The 23,760-nt window shown below is 40.3% G+C and overlaps 1 protein-coding gene across 13 annotated transcripts in view; it reads left to right on the top strand.

Annotated features, from left to right (window-relative positions):
• Positions 1–23,760, top strand: part of PIGN (phosphatidylinositol glycan anchor biosynthesis class N) — a 106,370-nt gene that overhangs the window by 70,004 nt on the left and 12,606 nt on the right. For all 13 annotated transcript variants that reach the window (XR_012833916.1, XR_012833913.1, XR_012833914.1 and 10 more), the window contains exons 18-25: positions 430–521; positions 3,611–3,722; positions 10,618–10,726; positions 14,482–14,584; positions 16,873–16,975; positions 19,159–19,245; positions 21,906–21,961; positions 22,442–22,517. Coding sequence is in view for 9 of the 13 variants with exons in the window: in XM_075744894.1 (XP_075601009.1) it covers positions 430–521; positions 3,611–3,722; positions 10,618–10,726; positions 14,482–14,584; positions 16,873–16,975; positions 19,159–19,245; positions 21,906–21,961; positions 22,442–22,517 (738 nt within the window). In the remaining 4 variants the exon portion in view is untranslated. The remainder of the gene's footprint in view (positions 1–429; positions 522–3,610; positions 3,723–10,617; positions 10,727–14,481; positions 14,585–16,872; positions 16,976–19,158; positions 19,246–21,905; positions 21,962–22,441; positions 22,518–23,760) is intronic.

The following is a 23,760-nucleotide window of genomic DNA, read 5'->3' as shown; positions in this document are numbered from 1 at the left end:
CTGGAAAATGTTACCCTGTTGCTGGAGAATAGGTGATTAGTTAGCTGCTGCAAACTCTGATGAGATTGGTTTTATTCATTTCTTCCATAAGATTACTCATCAGATTTCTGACGACTGCAATGTGTGTGAAGGCCACACTTTGAGAAAGTGTTTTAAATAAAAGCTTAGCTTTAATTCTCATTGTCTTTGATAGGATTTTGACAGCTGTGTAAATGAGATTCTTTTCTGTATGAAATTGAAGTACTGTAATACCAATGACCCTGGGCCCTTTTTTCAGTTAATTTTACTCTGAATATGTGCAAGGTTTTTTGCCTGTGGGAGATGATAATAGCTGTTAGTAGTTCGCTGAAGTATTTTTTTTTGGTTAGATAATTGTCTGTCCACGTGACCTCCACAAAATTCCTTTTTTTTTTTTTTTTCTTCTTTTAGACAACAGCATTGATCTGGACTCTTCTCTGTATGCTCCTGGCAATATTTCCTTTAATGCCTGTTGTAGGAAGAGAACCAAACATTCCTCTGGTGTAAGAATATAATCTTGTTCTTTAAACTTATTTCCTTCTTTGATATTCAAAATTTAGGCTGACTTTTGATATATGTGAGGAATTGTATTATTGAAAGCTGGCTGAGACAGGTATTGAAATTCAGAATTTAAATAACGTGATTATAGAGACCTCAGTTATTCACTAATGTAAATGAGAATAGACTTTTAATTCTTTTGCCACATCCATTTGCTCTTTGCATTATTCTGTAATTTCTTGTAGAGGGAAACATTTCTCACAATACAAAAATTTGCAAATTTTACATGAAAAGGAAGGTCATCATTAAAGGAGGAGCTTCACTGGGGTGCAAACATGGTAAATAGCACTCACATACGTGAATAAGAACATTTATTCAAAAGCAATTTACTTTGACAGCTAATTTTGAATAATCTGTCTTTGAATAACACTCTGTACCTAATGAGATATTCAGGGAAATAGAACAAATAGGATAGGCAGAGCTCTCTTCTTCCTCGGTGTTTCCTCTGTCTCTTCTTTTTCCACTTCTGGTTCTCTGTTCCACATCTTCCTTTCTGGTGTTGCTTGTCCAATTTTTCTACAGTTGTTGAATTGCATTTTTTTCTAGTGCATCTTTGTTGTCTATCTCTCTCCTCTTGTGAGCTACTCTTTCATCATGCAAGCATTCTCTCACATCTGGATGCAATCCAGTTGGTTGGCCTGAAGGCATTAGGCTTGTGGTATCACTGTAGTAACTGCAGAGAGAGACTTGAATTGACCTAGGCTGCAACGGCTCCTTCTGCTGTCTGACAGAAGATATTGTCCCCCATCAGAGCCAGGGTGCCTGATCCTCAGTAAAATACGGGATTTGAGCTGTAATATATGATTGCAGAGAGAATTATGAGCCCAGATATTTCCAAAATTACTGACATTCTGCCTCAATATTTTTTACTGTGATTTAAATCTATCTATCGAAAACCCTCCTTAGTCTTGATGCTTGGGCACATTAGAAATATTCAGGACAAATTTGCTTTGTCTGTATTACAACCTCACAGCTGTATATACACATGTATGTATTTCTGCTGGTCCAAACTGATTTTTTTTTTTTATTATTCTTTAGAACATTTGAGCACAGCTTAGAAATCAAAATGGAATTAAATTACCTTCAGATCTTCCTCCCTGATACTTCTTTACATTCACCTTATCCAGGCTGTACCTCTTCCTATTTATTCTTTTAATGAAATATTGTACCTCTGAAACAGTTTGTGCCTGTCTAAATCTTGTCAAGGGAGTTTTGAAGCTGAAAAGGCTCGAAGCAGCAATTAAAGATATATGTACATGTGACGCTTCAGGATGTTGAAGATAAGGAGATGCTGGGAGAGAAGATACAGAAGGGAGAAATTAGACTGCCAGTAAGAAATAGGTGCATTTATTAAATCTGTTCTTGAGCAGTGGCACTGTATGTTCAGGTCAGGGCTTCTTCAGTACAGTAATAAAACTTGTATGGTACGAATAGGGAGCTCCTGACTCAACTCAGTCATAAAAAGAAAGCATACAGGAGGTGAAAGCAGGGTCAGATGACCCAGGAGGAACATAAAAATGCTGTCTGAATATGCAGGATAGGTTAGGAAAGCCAGAGCTCTCATGGAGTTGAATCTGGTGTGGGATGTAAAGTGCCGCAAGACAGCGTACAGCAGCAAAAGGAAGACTAGGGAAAATGCGGCCATGCTGCTGATTGGGACATGCAAAAGGCTGAGGCCTTCTTCTGCCTTCATCTTTACTGGTAAGACTGGCCATCAGGAACCAGGGGAAAAGAGTAAAGAAGACAGATCCTCCTCAGTGTCTAGTGAAGAGACAAGAAACGGGCAAAAATACAGATACAGGAAATTCCATTTAAACATAAGAGAAAAGCTTTTTTTACGCTGAGGGAGGTCAAGCACTGGAACAGACTCCCCAGAGAAGTTGGGGAGTGTCTCCATCAGTGGAAGTATTCAACACCCAGCTAGACATGGCCCTGAGCAGCCTGCTGTAGTTGGCACTGCTTTGAGTAGGGAGTTGGACTAGACTGATGTCCAGAGATACCTTCCAACCTCCATTCTGTGAATGAGTATCTTGCAACAGTGTTCTCGTATTGGTTAGATCGTTACTTGAAAATTAGTATTGTAATACGCCGAAGTAGTCTGATTTTACTGAATATGAGGTGCTTGTGTACATTCTTTTGTTATACCTAAGAAAACACGAGTGCAGCAGTCACAAATGGACATTTTTGTCAGTAGTCTTTCAGTGGAGATACCAAGTGACAAGTGAAAGTGAGGACTGCATGGTTTGACTACTTCCATATCAAGGTTGTAGCGTGACAGAGAAATACGTGCAAAAACTGCTGCTGCCTTATAGTTCCTCTGCTTGCTTGATGACTGAAGGGAGACAGTCAGAGGTGATATTAGTATTGATCTTTTAGTGAATAGTGTCTATTATTTTGGAATAGTGTCATAATTAGCAGTCTTCCTCAGTAATACCAAGCAGTGTTTTTTTCTGTGTTTATGTGATGAGTGACAGTCTTCCTGTTAGTCTTGCTGTTACACTACCATTACAATCAAAACCATAGCTTTGTTTAAATACAAGTACCCTGTTAGATGACAAACCTTGAAACCACTAATTTTAGATCACTGATCACTGTTACTATTTTGTTCAGAATATTATTTGGAGGTAATTGAAAGAACCTCAAAATGGTGAGTGACAGATCAGACGTGTGGCCAAAACAGAGATTTTTTGCCACTACCATGAAAAGAGCATGACTGTATTTGTGCATGGCAAATCTGTATTAAAAAAAAAAAACAAACCACACAACAACAAAACAAACCACTAACACTCTCCAGCCAAAAAACCCCTGACCACCACAAATAGAAAAAAACTCAAGCAACCACTCCAAAAAACCCTTGATGCTGGATTGGATTTTGTTTTTCTCAAGCTGGATGTTGAAGTGTCCTTAACTTATTCAGTCTTGATACTGAAATGAATTATTTCATCTTAGTAAAGAACATGTCTGTGAAAATTTCCTGAAACTTCTGATGATATTTCCTGGGATTTTATTGGGGTTTTGTTTGTTTGTTTTACAGAATAGCAGCTGGCTTGCTGACTCTCTTGATCTCTTGCTTCTCATTGGCACCTCTTTGTAAAAGCGAAAATAAATACAGAAATAATGAAGATATGAAAGTACATTTTTATCAGGTCAGTTGCTACTTTTCAGTAATTTTGAATGTTAGAGGTTTTGTACGTGCAAATTTTTTTACATATTTTCTAAGAACATGTTCCTACCAAGGCCACAATTTTCAAGAAGAAAATGATTGTTCCTAAGAGTTTCTCCTTTGACTATTTTAAGAGGACCATGTGCTCATGGTAATGTGCATTTTTAAATATCATAATGCTGTGTTCCCAAAAGCTCATCCTATGCATATTTGTGTGTATTGATGCATAGATGTGCATACACATTTCGATGCTCTACTCAGAGAATTTGAGAGTTTATCCTGCCTTCAGTCTGTGTATGTAACTTCCAGTGACCTTTGCAGGAATTGCACATGCACACTAAACACAGGCTTGCTGGTTCAGGGGGTTCTTTCCAGTTTCTGGCTGTTGAATAACAACGTGATACTGAGCTGGTTTTCTGTTAGTTAAGTCTTCTTTCAGATGAAAGATGAGATTTTTTTTTTCTTTATAACTTCATGAAATAGGTAGATCTTTTCATAGTAGGTACTAATTAAGTGCTAGAGACCCTTTAAGATTCTAATAATACCTTGCATATCTGCTGTCCTCTTTTTTTTCCTTTTTTTAAAACTTGTTACATGATAATGGTTTTATTTCAGGATCAGCTTTATTGATTATGACTTATGTGCTGGAGTTTTATTGAGCTAAGCAGTGCATTCATTATATTAGTGATTTAGATATGAAGCTCAAAGTGGTTAAAAGGAGGAGGGGAAGGAATAACGAATGCTTAAAATGCCCTTACCTGGGCATGCACACATATATAATGTGCTGGTGTTTTCTCCTACCTTTTCCAGCTTAATTGCTGTGCTGGTTTCAGGAGGGATAGAGTTAATTTTCTTCCTTTCAGGTGGTGTAGTGCTGTGTTTTGGACTTAGGATGAGAATAATGTTGATAGTACACTGATGTTTCTAGTTGTTGCCAAGCAGTCAAGGACTTTTCAGCTTCTCATACTGGCCTGCCAACGAGAAGGTGGGGAGTGACCAAGAATCTGGGAGGGGACACAGCCAGGATATTCCATACCATATGATGTCATGCTCCATATATAACTGGGGGATTGGCTGGGAGGTGGATCAGCTCAGGAACTAGCTGAGCATTGGCTTCAGGTGGTGAGAAATCAGAATCATGGAATTGTTTTGGTTGAAAAAGACCTTTAAGGTCATTGAGCCCAACCATTAACCTAGCACTGCCAAGTCCACCACTAAACCATGTCCCTAAGCACCACATCTACGCATCTTTTAAATATCTCCAGGGAGGGTGACTCAACCACTTCCCTGGGCAGCCTGTTCCAATGGTTGACAACCCTTTTAGTGAAGAAATGTTTCCTGATTTCCAATCTAAACCTCCTCTGGCACAACTTGTAGGCCATTTCCTTTTGTCCCATCGCTTGTTACTTGGGAGACGAGACCAACACCCACCTGGCTACAACCTCCTTTCAGGGAGCTGTACAGAGTGATAAGGTCTCCCCTCAGCCTCCTTTTCTCCAGGCTAAACAACCCCAGTTCCCTCAGCCACTCCTCAGAAGACTTGTGCTCTAGACCTTTCACCAGCTTCGTTGCCCTTCTCTGGACACGCTCCAGCACCTCAATGTCCTTCTTGTAGTGAGGGGCCCAAACTGAACACAGGACTTGAGGTGTGGCCTCACCAGTGCCGAGTACAGGGGGACGATCACTTCCCTACTCCTGCTGGCCACACTATTTCTAACACAAGCCAGGATGCTGTTGGCCTTCCTGGCCACCTGGGCACACTGCTGGCTCATATTCAGCTGGCTGCCGACCAACACCCCCAGGTCCTTTTCTGCTGACCAGCTTTCCAGCCACTCTCCCCAAAGTGTGTAGCCTTGCATGGGGTTGTTGTGATCCAAGTGAAGGACCCAGCTCTGAGCCTCGTTGAACCTCATACGCTTGGCCTGGGCCCATCAATCCAGCCTGTACAGATCCCTCTGTAGAACCTTCCTACCCTCAAGCAGGCCAACACTCCTGCACAACTTGGTGTCATCTGCAAATTTAGTGAGGGTGCACTCGATCCCCTTGTTCAGATCATTGATAAAGATATTAAAGAGAACAATTGTGCTGTTCCTCACTTGTTATGGATTTTTTTGTCTATTTTTTGTTCTGTTGTTTATTATTAATAATAATAATATCTTCCTATTCTGTCCTATTTCTGTCTTTATCTCAATCTATGAGTTTGACTTTTTTCTTTTTTTTTTTTTTTCTCTCCCCCATCCCACTGGGAGGGTGGGTGTGAGTAAATGGCTGTGTGGTTGTTTTGGCTGCCAGACGGGTTAAACCATGACAACAGTGGGAAAGAGGTATCAGTTCCTTTCCTAAGCATTTAGGACAGATATTTGTAGTACATTCTCAGCGGTGGTTTTCTCACTGGAATGCCTGAAAAAAGTAGTACTGGATGGGGGAGTGAGAGAGCAGCTGGGTGGGCACCTGGCAGCCAGCCAATGTCAACTTACCAGGCAACTGCTACAGCATCTTGTGGGGTGTAACTTTGTGGAGAAGCTCACAAATGATGATGAAACAGATCTGTAGTCAAAACGTGATGCCAGACTATTCTTGAGCCAACTTTAGAGAATCAGGAAGTTCACTCAGAGCCCTGAGATACTAAATTAGATTAAAATGTTCTGCCTGCTTGTTCAGGGAGTAACATCTTCGTTTTTCTCCCAAACTTTAAAAAGATCATAAAGCTCCTCAAATTGCTCCTTAATCAGAGGATATTTTACAATAGAGAAATCTAATTACTAATCTCTATTAGATTTTTATCTCAAAAGCTTACTTGGGAACAGAAAACATGGGATCCACCATTCACACTCTGGGTAAGGAGAGGATTGGGAGGGGAGATTATTCAGACTTAGAGGGGGAAAAGGGCATTACAGAAGCATTACATGTTTCTGAATAAATAACTTGTTTTGAGGTTAGGTTGCATTTACTTGTTTTGAAATGTACAGAAATACAACAGGAAAATGTTTGTCAGAAGACTAGTATTTCTAGGCAATGGAATTCCCTTGTTCTCCTTTTGAGTTGGAGTTTTCAGTGCAGAGAGGGAAGGGGGTAATCTTCAAAAATGCTGGCACATGAGTTTTGATTTACAGCTCGTAAGCAGTTTTAAGTGTGAGATGAATCCTTTAGTCAGATGAAACTTGCCTATTTTGCAATGACAAACAGTGATCAAGGCGCTGATATTCATATACATAAGCACACACGATCACATCCCTGCTTTGCATCTGACAAGGGGTTTCTTAAAAGTAGGTTTCGCAGCTCCCCCATATGTGGTGTTTGAAGGCAGTCACTGAATGTTATGCTTTCCTCTGATCATGTTGTTCCTTCCTAGACAGGAAACTAAGATTGGTTGTTTGATGTTTCTTCATTTTGAGGAATGAGGAGATAGATTGACTTGCTACAGGTCTGTCTTCTCTGTGTACCACTTCCATAGAATCATAGAATGGTTTGGGTTGGAAGGGACCTCAAAGATCATCTAGTTCCAACCCCCCCTGCTGCAGGCAGGGACACCCTCCACTAGACCACATTGCCCAAAGCCTCATCCAACCTGGCCTTAAACACTTCCAGGCATGGGGCCTCCACAGCCTCTCTGGGCAACCTGTTCCAGTGCCTCACCACTCTCACAGTAAAGAATTTCTTTCTAACATCTAATCTAAATCGACCTTCCTTCAGCTTGAACCCATTACCCCTTGTCCTGTCACTACACTCCCTGATAAACAGTTCCCCTCCGTCTTTCCTGTAGGCCTCTTTCAGATACTGGTAAGCTGCAATTAGATCTCCCCGGAGTCGCCTTTTCTCCAGGCTGAACAATCCCAACTCTCTCAGCCTGTCCTCATAGGAGAGGTGCTCCAGCCCTCTGATCAGTTTCGTGGCCCTCCTCTGGACTCACTCCAACAGCTGCATGTCTCTCCTGTACTGGGGCCCCCAGAGCTGGACGCAGTACTCCAGGTGGGGTCTCACAAGAGTGGAGCAGAGGGGCAGGATCACCTCCCTCGACCTGCTGGTCACACCTCTTTTGATGCAGCCCAGGACACGGTTGGCTTTCTGGGCTGCAAGCGCACACTGCCGGCTCATGTTGCGCTTCTCATCAACCAACAGCCCCAAGTCCTTCTCCTCGGGGCTGCTTTCAATCCATTCCTCGCCCAGCCTATAGTCGTGCTTGGGATTGCCCTGACCCATGTGCAGGACCTTGCACTTGGCCTTGTTGAACTTCATGCGGTTCACACGGGCCCACCTCTCCAGCCTGTCAAGGTCCCTCTGGATGGCATCCCTTCCCTCCAGCGTGTCGACCACATCACACAGCTTGGTGTCGTCAGCAAACTTGCTGAGGGTGCACTCGATCCCACTGTCCATGTCGCCGACAAAGATGTTGAACAGTGCCGGTCCCAATACCGACCACTGAGGAACGCCACTCATCACTGATCTCCACTTGGACATCGAGCCGTTGACCACAACTCTTTGAGTGCGACCATCCAGCCAATTCCTTATCCACCAAGTGGTCCATCCATCGAACCCATGTCTCTCCAATTTAGACATAAGGATGTCGTGCAGGACAGTGTCAAATGCCTTGTGCAAGTCCAGGTAGATGATGTCAGCTGCCCTTCCCTTATCCACTGACGCTGTAACCCCATCATAGAAGGCCACCAAATTTGTCAGGCACGATTCGCCCTTAGTGAAGCCGTGTTGGCTGTCACCAATCATCTCCTTATTTTCCATGTACTTGAGCATAGTCTCCAGGAGGGTCTGCTCCATGATCTTGCCATGCACAGAGGTGAGACTGACCGGAGTCACTGCTGGAGTGCTTATTGTACAACTTTGTTTTTTGTTCTGAAATAAACACCAATTTCTCTTTGAGAGCAGTTTTGTAGGTGAAGTCCAGCTTTTGCTGCACTACCAAAACAACTGCTGTTTCCTTTGATTGATAATATTGGGCCAAGTTGTTATTCCTAGGAGGCATGAACTTCATGTGGGTCCCAGGTGGTCAGTTTATTAGTTTTCTCCTCTAAATTAGGAGATCAAATAAACAGTAGGAATCCATATCATATTGGTGGAACTAGGGGACAGGAGGAGTGTTTTCAGCCAGCCAGCTGGTGCTGGTTCTCCTACCGGTCTCTCTGTGGGTTGTTATGTTGGATGCTTAGGAGAGCTCCCAGCTCTGTCCCAGTTGGCACAGAGGTGCTGGGACTGCAGATGTCACCCTTGGTTTCCTCTTTCTAGCTATGACCTACAGATGAGTGTTTCTCAGAGATCAGCTCTTAAGCTGTTCAAGAATAATCTCTGAACTCTAAAGATGGTTGTGATGGGGGAAAGAAGACAGTTTCTTAGCTGGAGACCTCAGTTTGCATTTCTGAGTTGTGTCTGCGCTCTTCAACAGTCCTGGAGATGCTGGTGAAAGCTGAGAGCAGTTTGAACATTACTTAAACTGCGAACACAGGAGTCTCAAAAGCAGATGCTGGGCCTTTCCCTGGACACTGGCATAGATCTTGCAGTGGTAAATTGGGTTTACTAATGTGCCCAGGTCATCACAAGTCTTCCAAGGCACAAGATATATTATGGGAGATGACATAAAGTCAGTGCAAAGTGACTTCACCAGTGGCTAGGGGATAGCAGAGTTCATGACACTAAAATAAGTTGAAAAGATATATCAAAGGGGAGAGATCTGGCCTGAATACAGCAAAAGCATCCCAAATAAACATCAGAGGTATAAAGGGGCCAGTTCCCTGAGCTTTTGGAGGCTTAATGCTTCGACCTAGCTTATTGATGTCACACAGAAATACAAGTTACGTGTTCTTGTGGCCTGAAATTAAATAGAAGCAGCAGATACTGAGCACCTGTGAAACAGGGCCAAAAACCAATGCTGACTGCTAAGTGTATCCTCTGGGCAGGTACCACTCGGTATCACTGCGTCTGGCGGGGGAGCGGGAATGGCAGCTATTCATATAGTAAAACACGATGGATGTGAACACTGTGTAGTTGCTTTGCACTAAAAAAGCTACAACAGCAATGATATCTTGTAACACAGTTTTAAAGCACGTGTTTGCAAAGTACCTTGCATGCTTGATTTGCCTTTTAGTGGAATTGCAGAGTTGTGAATAAATAGCAGTAATTGAAAACTTGGCTCAAGCATTTTATCGGGTAATTGTCATCTTTCAAAAATAACTGACTCATGGGGTAATTGTCCTAAGGTTTTTTGCACCTACTTGATGACTGAATGGTGTCTCTTGAATTAGTCAAGAAAAAAAAAGACCCTCTTTGGCTTCACTGCTTTTCTAAGGCAGAGGGCTCTGCTTCAGGTGGTTCGGTTTCATTTGAATAGTCTGCTAAAAATGCAGCTGCTTTGCATCTCTTAAAATCCATCTTGAATCTGCTCTGCTGCTGCTGTCTCTTCATACAGGAGCTGTGCTGCCCATGCAAAGCTCTTGCCTTAACTTAGCCTTCCCCTTCACCCCCTACCTGCTCCTGCAGTGAAGCTAGAGGTTCTGCTAGTTCTTCATGGTTGCCGTTTGAGGACAAGTGCTCCTCAAAAAACTGGAGGCATATGTTTTCTGTTGTTTACATGAGTGTTTAAGGAGTTACTCTTGACAAAGAGCGTATCATGTCAAATCAGTGATCCAGGGTGCTTGTTTAAACTATTTAAAAATAGCACAAATAAATAATTATAAGAAAAATAAAAAAAAAAACCCTAGAAGGAAGTTTTGAAAACCATAAATTGTAAAAAGCTAGAAATACTTGACTTCCTGTTCTTAGGTTGATTCAGATGAGTTTATGCAACTCTAAAGCATGTTTACATACTTACTATGGGATGGCAGAGATCCATACGTTAATTATGTGTTTCATTGTCTGATTTTTCTTTCTAGGTGTTGAGTATTGCACTTTCAACCTATGTTGTGAGCAGTACCCATGACAGTCTTAAGAACAAACAAGGATTGCCTATACTGAATCAAATTATTAGCTGGATGACTCTGGGTAAGAACATCGTCCCTCCCAAACTTGTATGCTGATAGTTTGTGAGGTTTGTGGTTGGGTGAGGGGCAGCGACACATTTTTATTAACAGCTCCCTTTTGTACATATTCCTTTATTTGACTCCTAATAGTTCTTATATATGCTTACTATTTGTTCCTGAGTGAGGTTTTTTTGAGGAGTGTGTTAGAAGGTCTTCTAAAATATTAATTCTTTGTAGGTTTGTGATAAAATGCAAACAAGTTTGATTTACAAGTAGCTTTATCTTTTGTTTTGAATATTCTGCATATCTTGAAGACCCCTTTTAGGGATATAATGGTATAAATTCCCCTTTTTGTGTCACTTGGAGCCAGATAAGGATAATCTGAGATGTTCTGCAAGCAATATAGTTAAGCATGAGGAAAGAGTGTTACTGTATGTCAGTGGAAACTTGAAGTTGCAGTTGACGGTGGAGACCCTTGGGGTATGGAAGTGCTTTTCAGAGCTGCCTTGCAAAACACTTGTGAACTAATGATGCTAATCTATGTTTGATATCTGAAAGAGCCTGATTATTAAAGAAAAAAAAAATCACAAGTCTATGGATTTCTCACGACTCTAAAATTAAAATCTTAAGATTATTAAACAAAGCAAATGTAATTATCACTGGGGTTATGGAGTACAGTAAAGCAATACCCTTCGTATTTCAGCTATAAAATAATTTCTATAGAGCTCCGTTAGATGATGTAAGGCATTGTTTATCCCTGAGTGATCTGGAACGTGGGATTTGTTTTACACCTAAACGTATCCCATGCGAAGTTTGATATCGGCTCTGCTAAAAGTCAAGACCAGGAATTTAAACATTGCTTAATGGAAGAATTATGACTCTTGTTATCCAGTTGCTGGATGTTTTATATATTGTGTACATTTCTGTACTGGTGACATTGTTTTAGTTTAAGCAGATCTTGTCAGCTTTAGCAATCCTGCTTCTGTTTGAGCAAAGAGATTCAAGATTAATACAGCTGATCGTGATCAGTGTGTGTGTGAGCAACACTCTCTTTGTAATGTAGTTTGCTTTGGAGCATTTGCCTTTACATCATGCTTTCCTAACTCTTTGTAGCCTGCTAAGCTAAGTGGTGATCTCTGTGTGGATGAATTCCTTGCAGTTGTAAAGTTGATGAAATCAATGATGTCCTGCTTGGCTTACTGGAGCAGGAATTGAGGGTAAAAGTTATCTTCCTCTCCTGTATAAGGGTGAGAGAAAAACATTTTTCATCGAAGAGATGACTTGGGCAGTCACAGAGGTCTAGAGTTATGATGAAAAAGTATATTAGAAATTCTCTTTGCTCTGGGTGGTGCTTCTGTGCTAAAAATAAAGCTAAAATTGAAGTAAACTGTATGAACCCAAAAGTCTATTTGCTGCCATGGCGGTAGTGAATATTTTAGCAAAATCTTTCAGACTGGAAGTAATCATTTTAAGTGGATATGATATACAGGGTAGGAGCTTTATGCATTTGTTGAAGTTGTTTTACATAATTAAACACAGAACTAAGCAGGTAAAAAGCCAAGGCATCCAACATGTCCTCAGTACTCCTGTTGGAGAGAAGTGTCTTGTCACTAGCATAACCACGACTAGAATCTCTCTTGTCGCGAACATCTACCACAAATGTGGCATTGTAAGAATTAAGGTACCAAGGTCTCTACTGTAGCTTTTCTAAGGTTGATGGCATTAGAGGTGGTCAAACTCCTCTTCATCTTTTTGCTTAGTTGTGGAAGAATGATAATGTTACTTGTTGAACTCTCATTTTGCACCTCTGTGTGTATTTATATAATCAGAAATGCAGTTATCAGTATTTATTCATAATAGCAATAAGCTGGAAATGAGACTCCCCAGCTATTCATTCTGATGAATATGAAGCTTACCTTGTTTAAAGTTTTAATTTAGACCTAAAATTATTTGTTTGAAGAAAGACTGATTTTTGGAGAACGAGGCAAATGAATTAGTGGTGGTGGGTTCCTGCAGGCCTGTGTCCAGATGGCTTTAGCTGTTATGCCGTATGGTTGGGGCAGTGTACCTTAACCACAAACACAGAGGTAAAACCGGGAGTTAGAAAGTTAATCCAGCTGCTTCCCATGTTCTTCAGAGCCATCTTTATGTTAGCAGATATTTGTAAATGAGTTTATATTATGTTTTAAAGTTTTTATCAGTGGAAATCTGTCATAGCAACTTGCCAAATTTTTGAGGAATTTGGGGTCACAACTGCGTGCAGAGGACACATACAGAGATTTGTATAGGTCAGCCAGAAACCTGCAGGTCTTGTGACACATCAGATATTAACCATCAAATCAGAGATGGAAGGGAATGGCTAATTATCATCTACCAGCCGCTCAATCTATGATTGCACTCAGAGCGCGATACACGTCTGTCATTCACAGAGGCTGGTTGCCACGTTGAATTTCTTTTCAGCTGTTCTGACTTGTGGGGAAGTCCCTGGAGTTCCTCCTTGAGCCAGGCCTTCTTAAAGTATAGAAAGCTACAAGTGATGCTGAAACACTGAAGCACCCTTGAAATGAAGTCACTTGTTCTGTAATTGTAGCAGTAGCCAAGACTGAAAGCCAGGAAATAAAACATGCTGACCCACAGATTTTAGAAACAGCTTCATCTGTCTTTTGTTGATATGTTTACTGTAAATACTAACATATACTATGACAATAAAAACAAGTGAGCACTTTCCATATATTATAGTTTTATTTCTGTTCCTTAATAGAGTGATTATTAAACATGACTTACTGTTGATGCAGTCTGAGTGATTCAGTAATGTGAGGGCACTATACCTCAATGAAGAATCACACCAACGTTATTTGTCAACACACTTCTTTATAAAGAGATAAAATTTTCATATTAAAAAAAATCAGGTTTAAAGATGACATCACAGCAATGCTTTTCTTTCTCCCTTTCCTCGCTTCAAGCACTGGCTGCTTTTCCTCTGCTTTTCTTCCTCCTTACTCACTCTTCTAGTAGCCCATTTCCTCACTTCCCAACTTTCCTCACCTCCTGCAAACCGCTGGCCCCTGTCCTCACTTGCAGGAGTTTCCCAGCTAGTGGAGTCTCTTTAGGGACAGCAAACCAGTGCTGGCTGGGCAGTTGAGACAGTGGACTGCACTAAGGAGTGACATGCAACTCTTAAGATCTCCTACCTGCATTAGAGAAATGCATTACAAGTTAAAGGCAAGAGGCATGAATCACAACAGTTAGGTCCCCTGTAGTTCCTTAAATATTCCTGGTTTAAACCTTTCAAGTAGAGAAGTTAATAAGTTGATAGTTTCTCTATCTGCACTATAAGTTTTTTCAGTTGCAGCTCAAAATGTGGCAGGTTTCCTAATCTAATCCAATGGAACATTGGCTCTGTTACTGCAGTCTGTGACCTGCTGGAGGTCCTTGGGGCCATGGTAAGTGGTTCTTAGAGTCATATTAAACAGTCAAGTTTGACAGTTTTTTGGGATTATGCTTCCACATTATCTTAAGGGAACATCAGTTCATGAGAAATTATTAAGGGTATGAACTAGAAAGCCAGGGAATTAACATGATAGAGAACCAAAATTACTTTTGATAAATACTCCAAACACTGGGTTTTCTTTAGCAAAACTAACTTCTGAAAAGTAGGGCAGATATGACCAGTATTGAATTTCTGTACATAAAGCGTCAAGATTTGAAGAACGTTGTCTTGTTACCAAGGATGAAATGTTTTGCATGTAGTGACTGATGGATCTCTCTTTATTGCAGTTTCTTCCTCGGTGTTGCCGTTACTGAGCCCCACATTTCTCTTTCAGCGACTGTTGAGCATACTGCTCTCTGTGATGTCTACCTACCTGCTCCTCAGCACAGGGTACTTCTTTCTTACTCTGTTTGGATTGATCATACATATGAAAATCAAGGGCTAAATATGAAACTGTCTGCTGAATCTCATGAACATTTCTGTCAAAGGTGAAATGTGTGCTTCCAGCTGTAATCTCACCATTTATCTCCTTGTTTGTGTTAGTTCCCTAAAAAAAATTTGAGGGGAATTTCCATATTTCTCCTTGTATTATAAACAATCTATTTTGTTGACATTCCTTTCAGCTAGACCAAACAGTGGCTGGAAGGGTATGTATTCAAACAATCTTGCACCAAAATAAGAAAGTCTATTTTAGTGTATGTCTTTTGTTGTTTTGGCATGTGCTTTTCTGCTCACAAAAAAGAGGAAATAACTTCTCTCCCAGCTGCTGAGCACTGGTGTCTAGTTATGGCTGAAATGACATGCGACAAGAAACAGGTAGCCCTAAAATGAGGGAAAATTTTATTCAGAGAGATTTTCATGGAAGTAACTTTTTGCAAAGGGATGCTAGTCCACATAAATAGTAGGGCTTGCTTCTTTTCGGGTAAAAGATAATTCCTCAAAGCTTATAAATGAAGAAAACACTGTGTCAGCCAACCTGCCCCCCCTGCCCCCCCCAACTCAGTAGCTCTTAAAAGCATAATTAATGGGGAGTATAGGAACCATTCTTTCCGCCTCCCCTCCTGCTTATCCTCTGGATTTAATTACACTGGAAAATTAAGTGGAATAAATTATCTTGCGGCAGACATTTTGCAATAGCTGCCTCTCGTGGATACTCTCACTTCAGATTAAGCTTTTTTTTTTTTTACCTCCTGCCTCTCCTTCCTCCCACTTGCCCATTAAGGTTTTGATCCTAATCTTATTCCTGTCCATACACACTTTCTTACACTCAACCTTCTTAGCCTGTCCTGGCTGTTGGATAAAGCATTAATGTTACGGTCTCTCGGGCTGGTAACCTCCCTCTTTGTATTTTAGCCATGCACCAGACCACTGACAGAGAGTTAACAGCTCTCTACTGTCTTTCTGCAATTTTCAAATAGACCAACAAATTTAGGAATAATTCTTTAAAAACAAACAAAAGAAACCCACCCCAAAATTCCCCAAACCAACCAATCATAGCAAACCCAAGATGCCCAATGCCAAAAGTATCTGGTGTTTCTCTCCTCAGTGCTCTGTTATACCATGTAATGATAACCCAGTGCCTTGCTTAGGGGATTACAGCACCTCTGTAGGTGCAGTTAAGTGGAAGTATTGAAGCCAGCTGAAGAGCATGGTTGTATGCAACTAGTTGTCACTGACTCAGTTGAAGACATTCAGTTTGTAGGCAAGTGTAGACCACTGTGAGGCTTGCAGGTACTTTTCTTACTGATAACCCAAGCATTGTCATCTTCATATTCATTAACTGCTTGTGATTCTGATAATTAAAGCAGAAATGTCTATCCAAAATTTTTTATTCCAGTTTGAAACTGCTTTGTAGCTACATTAGTGGGGAGACACAGTACAGAAACAATATCAAGATTAACTGCAATAATTTTCTTATTTTTAGACAAGTCTGTGTCCAAGAAGGAAAAAAGTAAAAAGGAAAAATTACAATCTTGTCAGTATTAGTGTTACATTCGGTGTTAGTATTATAATTTTATCCTGCAAGAAAAAACAAACAAACAGCTGAGGTGTAGAGAGTAGGGAGAAATTAATATTATCCAATGACAATCTGCACCCCTATGTTACCCAAGGATTTTAATCTCTCAAGTAAGTACACTCACAGTTTGCTGTGTTTGAGTGGTGCAGGACCCAGAAGTACTCTGAGATCGGGGGTCTAGCTAGAATAGTTTAGTTGCCTTGATTAGAGCATGACTTGATGCTGCTATTGCGATGGATTGGTATGTAGTAAAGAAAAGGACGTTTAACTTCAGTGAGATGTAATGCTCTTTTTATTATAGAGATGCCAAATGTGTTTTTTTTCCTGTTTCTTTAAATTTTATGCCAGTTTTATTAAAATTAATCATGACACAAAGGGCACTCATCCAATGTTGTGGCAGCCATCAGATAAGGAAATGGGTGCAAACCATGGCAAAGCTGAAGCAGCCTCTTGTTCTCCTACTTCTCCCAGTTAATCACTGTATGGATTGTAACTTCAACCAACCAACTGTGGGTACTCCTCAGAAATGGGGAGAGAGGGGGGAGAATGCCATTAGGTCTTTGATATATCATTTGTGTAAAGAAAAAAGAAACAGGTCAGTATTTGATGTTGACTAGTTGTTAGTAAATGCACTTACTATGATTATTATGTTACTCTTCAGGTATGAAGCTCTGTTTCCACTGGTGCTGTCCGGTTTGATGTTTGTGTGGATATACATGGAGCAAGAAGCACTGCAGCACTATGGCCTTTCACTCAAACCGAAGGTAACAGCTCCAGATAGCTAGATCAAGTTAATTATCAGCTTTATCTTTTTTTTTTTTTCCCTCAAGGTTATAATAAATGTTCTGAGTGGTTTTCATAGAGCAACATTTTGCATTTCTTTAAGTTTGGGAAGCCAGTATCAGCTGTTTTATGAAATCTCTCTGTAAGAGAGATTTATAATTGGTATTATGGAAGATACTCCACATTAGAGCCATTTCTAGGAATGCAGGAAATCAGTTTGCCGTAGTGGTATGTTCTGTAGGCTACCAAGCTCTGTTTGTTGCGTGTCATGCTAATTCAGCATAAGGTACAGTAACTCTCTTTAAAGTAAGTACGATGTCACTGTACTTTTTTTATTCTGATTGCAGAGTCAACGAGTATCCATGTGAGAGGCTGAAAAGAAATAATTTTATTTCAGAAATGACCCATGGGAAATGCCAGACATCTTATTTGACTTTGCCCTGACCTGACACTATTTTTCGTCAAGGATGGTGTTTTATTTATGATCAGACAGACAATGAGCCAGAGACTAAATTGGAACCTAGTACATTCTCAGATTTGCCCAGAGAGGGAGTTTTAGAACAGGTATCAATGCAACTTCTTTCACCCTAAAATTTAGTATATCGTGTCAGCAGTTTTCAAAACCCATGCTGCTCACATTGCCACTTAGCTTTTTAGACTAGGTCAAGGGTTTAACAAACAGTGGCTATGCATTGATTCGGTTACAGGCAAAGTGCCTATTGCAGAGCGTTTGGGGTGCTGGGAGCCAGGCAGGTGTGCAGCAGAGCTTTCCCCTCCTTCTCCCAAGTGGGTCGTCCTTGATGCAGATCACAGAGAATCTGGTTACGGATGCGTGGGAGTAACAGTCACTTGTAAGAGAAGTGGCGGTCCACATCTTTCCTTCCTTTTGCAGCTCATGATAATTAGGGAGAAGTGCCGGGAGGTGAAATCTGAGCCAAAGCAGTCACAAGAGCAGGCCTGACGCATACTGTGGTGTTATGGTTCTCCTGCAAGGGAGACGATTTTAAAACTTGAGAGAGAACAGCATTTACTGATTTAAGGCTGAATATCAGAAATGGAAATGGGAATCACTTTTTATTTATGCTACGTATAGTTATGATATTTTGTGTGAGCATGTTTCATAGCATCTTAAGTGATAGAGAAGGAATCTGAATGTAAAAACGTACACTTACGTGAGCCTGTGATTGCAGCTGGAGGTTTCTAGCACAGCACAGTCATCTGAGGGTGTACTGTTCTCTTCCACTCTAGAACCCACACTGGCTTTTGCATCATGTAACAGGGCATCTCTGACGCTTGCCTGTCTGATGGTGATCTGATATTCTGTTAGTTTTAAAATAAAATTCTATTTAAAGCAGCATTAAACAGTCATGAACACTTTATTAATCAAATGCAAATGAAAAGAACATAGGTAAATTCTGTAATTAAGTTTTCTGTTTTCTCTGTATGTCATTTGACTTCTGGTTTCAAGTGAAAGGAACAATAATGATCTCACCTCAGCTTCCTGTTTTCAAATTAGAAAAAATATCTCTAGAATGCCACAAAGTGAATCTTGTATTAGAGAATCCAACTCAGTTCTCTGATGATGTGAGATTATTTTTAATTAAAATGTTGTGAATGTTGAATGTCTGTTACTTGAATTTTTGCTTTTCCCCAGTGAAAAGGAGTTCATTGACCTCTTAAACTCCATGAAGACAATTTCTCTTCAAGTCAAATGATATTGTGGTGAGAACTGAGTGAAGGAGATGGAGAATATTTTAGTATTGTCACTCACAACATAAGTCAACTGCGGATAATTGCAGTCTTTTATTTCTGTGGGTCTTTATCCACATGCTCATGTGAGCAGTGGAAGTGTGTGTGTGTAGGAGGAATATTTATGACGAAAAAAGATGATGATAAATTGAAGGCACAGAAGTTCATTTTTAGTGTAGATAACAGCAAAAGATCCACTGTTCATTTGATCATCTCACTTGTACAATCTTTCTGGCAGATTCATTAAAGTATAATGAAAATATGGGAAAGGTTTGCAGTCCTCATCATAATACTACTCTAATAACAGCTGATAGGGAAGTAGATTTATTTCTCATTCATTTCAGTAAAAATAAGGTGGTTCTATCAAAGTACTTCAGTTGATATTCGGTATTGATTTCTTCTGCTGTCTCTCCAGCTCGCTGTTTTCAACTTCACCTATGCTACTGACATAACTCAGTTTCGACAGCTCCACCTAGATGATGTCCGCAGGTCTTTCTTCTTTGTATCCTTTTGTCAGTTGCTGCATTCCAGGGAGAAGATGGGTTTGTTTCAGAAGGCCCCGCAATCAAAATCTGTAGCCTGGTAGACACTGGAAACAGAAGTGTGTGGAGATTTTGACTCATATTGCTCAAAAGACAATGGTCTTGTACATTATGTTTTTTGATAAAGTAGTAAAAAAATTCAGTATGAACTGCACTGTTTTGGAATCTGGCTCCTTGGTCAGTTTGAAAAGTTTAGTCTTTTATGACCGTTACAGTTGAGATGAACTTCCTTCTAAGGAGTCCTATTTTCAGTTTGGGGTTTTTTTTATTACATTTTGGCTGGAGGGAACTCACTCAACCTTCACAAATCAGTTAGAAAAGGAGGTATTAAAGTTATTCTCATTTTCAGAGTATGGCAGTGTGTTAGGAAGAAAATGTTAGGGGGGACAGGCAGTGGCCATGGCCAGCCAGAGGACATGAATAGGAAGGTTCCTGCAGAGTCTAATGAAACATGTTCCCAGAACCTGGCTTAGGATTATTTATATCACACATGGTTTCTGCAATTAGGAATTATTTGGGCTTGGGAGAGAAGAGCTGTTTATTCGCTAATGTTAACAGTTATTTTGCATTACTCTAACTGAAACTGCAGCCGATTTTTGGGGTTTTTAATACTATGTAGATTTGATAATGTGGTCTTTTTTCTCTTCCATCATGGGACTGCAGCTGTTAAGCAAGAGGTGTTTGGCATCAGGGGTGATGGGTGTGCAAGTGGGACAGAAATTATGAGCCAGTCTAGAACAGGTGGGTTTCTAGTGCGGGTGGGTTTATCATAGCTGGAGCTGGGGAGGGAGTTGCCTCAATACTGGTTCCTGCAAAAACAAGCTTTATAGTTTGTGGAATAACCAAATCTGAGAGGGTGGATCACAGTCACAGAGTGCGCTGTTGGAATATGGGAACCTGCAGCAGAGGAAGCGCAACAGATACCTCAGAAGAAGGCGGTTCAGCGCTAAGGAAGGAGACAAAACAATTTGCTACATGTTGAACGTTTGTGTTTGCTGTAGAATATACCTGAAAAGCAGCTGAGACACCTTGCAGTAAACTTACTGATTTCATTTGCTATTTTGCTATTTTTAACCAAAAATAAGCTAACTTTTAGTAAAGCTACTGCTGTCTGTCAGATGCTAAAAGTTAGCCAAAACAAAAATCAAATAATCCAATTGTATTTTTCAAAGCTTCAGCATAGTACTACTTCAATCTAACACTTGATTGCAGCACTACTTTAATCTCATCCTAATCTAAAGCACATGAATGTATTTTGTTCGGCTCCTGAAAAAATACACAATTGGCAGGTATCCCTTGCAGAGACCAGGTATGATACACACCTGCTCAAAAGATGTTGTGGATGCTGTTTAATGTTTAGAAAGAGTGGTATTAGAAGAGAAACCTTTTCTACAAGAGCAGTCACATTGTGAATACCTGTGAGCTGTGTATCTTAAGACTGTCTCAAGGTTCCTATATAGGGCCCAAAAGTCAGCATGTGCTGAGGGACCTTACAGAAGATTCAGATTGCTTATGCTTAGCATTTTGAATAGATTATGTGCTACTGGTATTTTTTGTTTGTTTTATGGCAGAACTGTTGTTCTTATAAATCTTAACTGGCAGAATTTCACTATGCTGTTAGACTGCTGCGTTACTAAACTTGAAATGATGTGATACTCTTGGGAAGCATAATTTTGTTAGTTATGCTGACCTAATCCTTCCAAAATATTGCATGCAGAATCCCAACGATTCTGCTGAACAGTTGGTTGCAAATTGTTTATGCAGAGACTTAAATGATCCAATGCAGGAGCTATAACAGGAGTGGAAGGACCAGAGGGAGCTCTGGCAACAGCAGCCATCATCACTGACTAACCCTCTGCCTGATGCAAAAAAGCAGTTAAAAAACATTGTTTGACAGGAGAGATGTGAGCTATAATAGGCCCCAAAGAGCTCAGGAGGTAGGAAACTATCTATCATGAGCTTATGTAGCAGCAAGCGTTGTATCTACATGAAAAAGATAGGGCTTATAAAAAAACTTTCAGCTGTGCAGATACTGCCAAGTTGTCCTCCCTCCATCAAGTAAGGAAAAAAACCCCGAGAGTCTCGTGTTGCAATGGATGGACTCAGCATAACCTTTGGACAGCAAAGCTATGGGAGGGATAGCATAGGAACCTTTAGTCTTGTTTCGTAGCCAACTATCTCTTCCACAGTCAATTCCTCAATAAAGCCATCTCTTTTGGTGTGTGGTACACATGTGTATGTCATTACTTTCTGCAAAACCATGTGTGTTTGAATGCATAGCTGGGATTGTGGTCCAGGGATGTTCCTACCTTACTAGGTAGGGGCCCAGAAAAAACAAGCTGCGGTTTTCTGGCAGGGGCCTCAAGACAGGCTCTAAAATCTTACCTAGGCAGTCCCTGTCTTTTAAAATTGACAGAGTCATCTGTGAAATCTTGGGTAGAGCTAGACAATACTTTGGATTTCTTAATGTAGTGTAAAGCTGTAATAGTGTGTCAGCTTCTTGTATAGTTTCATGATAGGATTTTGAATTGGTAAATTGGAATGAAGGGGGGGGAGGGGAAATGCTGGTTTTGTTTTACTGCAGCTATTTCTGTGGTGTATTTCTCTTAAATACATCTAGGTTTTCTTCATAGTGACAGCCTTTTTTGGTACTGGAAACATAGCTTCTGTTAACAGGTAAATTTTATTCATTGATTTGAGACACAGTAGGGTACAAAAAATTTTTCCTACAGTTGGTGTGCTAAATATAAATTTGGTTAGCAAAATCAGGGCAGCAGAATTAAAGCAATAGTCAGTGGAATAATAATAAAAATTTATTTCATTTCTGCTCTCTGTAGCATGTTCCCTAAGAGTCTGAGCTTGTTGGTTATGAGGTCATCTCAATTGCCATTATAACTTATTGGCAGCATGAGCTGAGAGAGCTCGGCAGCTCACCAACACCATGGCACCTTGAAAGACACGAGCAGTGAAATACTGTAGAAAAAGAAAAGTGAGGTAGGCAGTCCTTGCTATTGAGCAAGAGAAGAGAAGGTTGGAACCCTCGTTTACAAATGTATATATGCACAGTGTGTTACAAGAGTAACTAAATGCTGTGGTTTTTTAATGGAAAATGCCATTTCAAGGATGTGTTGTAATGTCTTTTTCATGTTTCTCTAGTTTTGATCCTGCTTCCGTCTATTGTTTCTTGACTGTGTTCAGCCCCTTCACGATGGGAGGCTTGCTTGTGCTGAAGGTTAGTGATCTCACCTTAGTGAAATTTTCTCAAAGAACTGTTTAATAAATAACATATCACATACACGGTTGTTACTTTGCAAAAACATATATATGTATTTGAGCTTCATTAGCCTTCTTAACCATGTATGAAGCTTTCAGCCTTTGTACTGTTTCTAGAGACAGACCCTTCTGATTCCCAGAAGAGAGAAGCCAAAGTGCATGGAAGTATAATTTAACTGTATTAGATCAGTTTATTGTATTAAAATGGAAGTACTTAAATTATTTAACAAAAAGATAAGCTTTCCCTATAGTATAATATCTACAGAAACATTGAGGATCTATATGTGTTTTATTAGCCCTATCTACATTACATTGAGTACAGGATTTGAATGCTCTACTGATTAGGTTGTCATTTTACAATGAATATTATTTTTAATAGTCTAGCAGAGATTGGATTGCACTTCTTGTTTGCAGGCAAGGTGTGGGAGCTCTTTTCTAATATTTGAGTACAGGGTCTGCCAGAGGCAGAGGTAAAGAGGCAAACAGGAAGGGAGATGTGGAATTTATGGATTATTGCTAAAATAAAGCAGTATTTCCTGCCTCTGCTTTCTGCTACCTCTGTCCCAGAGAAAGCAGACTTAAGTTACAGGTATACTGCAGGACGTAAGTCAATAACGCAAACCTTCTGGATGCGAGGGAACAGGTTTTAGCCTGTAAGAGTTGTGATGCATTTACACTACTAACTTAAGGATTACAAGTCAACTTTGGAAAGAGCAAATGGCAACATTCATGTTTCTAACTCGTTTGTTTTGTTCTTAATTTCCTGAAATGTTTACATTTGCTTGACTTGGCTTTGGAGGGGCAGTGTGATCCTTGCCTTACTGAATGCATTCTCTGTTCAGATTTTTTTGTGGTTGAGATGAGATTCTCCTGTTATGCTTGGAGCTCTGCAGCCTGTCACATGAGATACGGGATCTGAATAGTTCTGTCTTCTAGCCTTGTTGAAGTATTTATCGCTAGTGCTAAAATGGATAAATGAAGTGAGGATCATTAATGTGTTTTAATTATAGTTTTCCATATTGCCTCATGGCTTATTTCACTGCAGTTCAGCTATGACCATGGAAGGGGGTTTTTATTCGTTTATTAAACATGCTTCCTGCAAAATGAGTTTCTACCCTTTCTTGCCAATATTTTATTTTTGTAACGTACACATTCTGTGATAATTTCAAAGGCATGAAAATGTTTCCACAACCTGCCAGGTT

The sequence above is a fragment of the Balearica regulorum genome, chromosome 2 (assembly GCF_011004875.1).
Source record: "Balearica regulorum gibbericeps isolate bBalReg1 chromosome 2, bBalReg1.pri, whole genome shotgun sequence".
Taxonomy (NCBI): Eukaryota; Metazoa; Chordata; class Aves; order Gruiformes; family Gruidae; genus Balearica; species Balearica regulorum.
The sequence above is the reverse complement of the archived record's forward strand: the minus strand, read 5'-3'. Positions and strand labels throughout refer to the sequence as shown.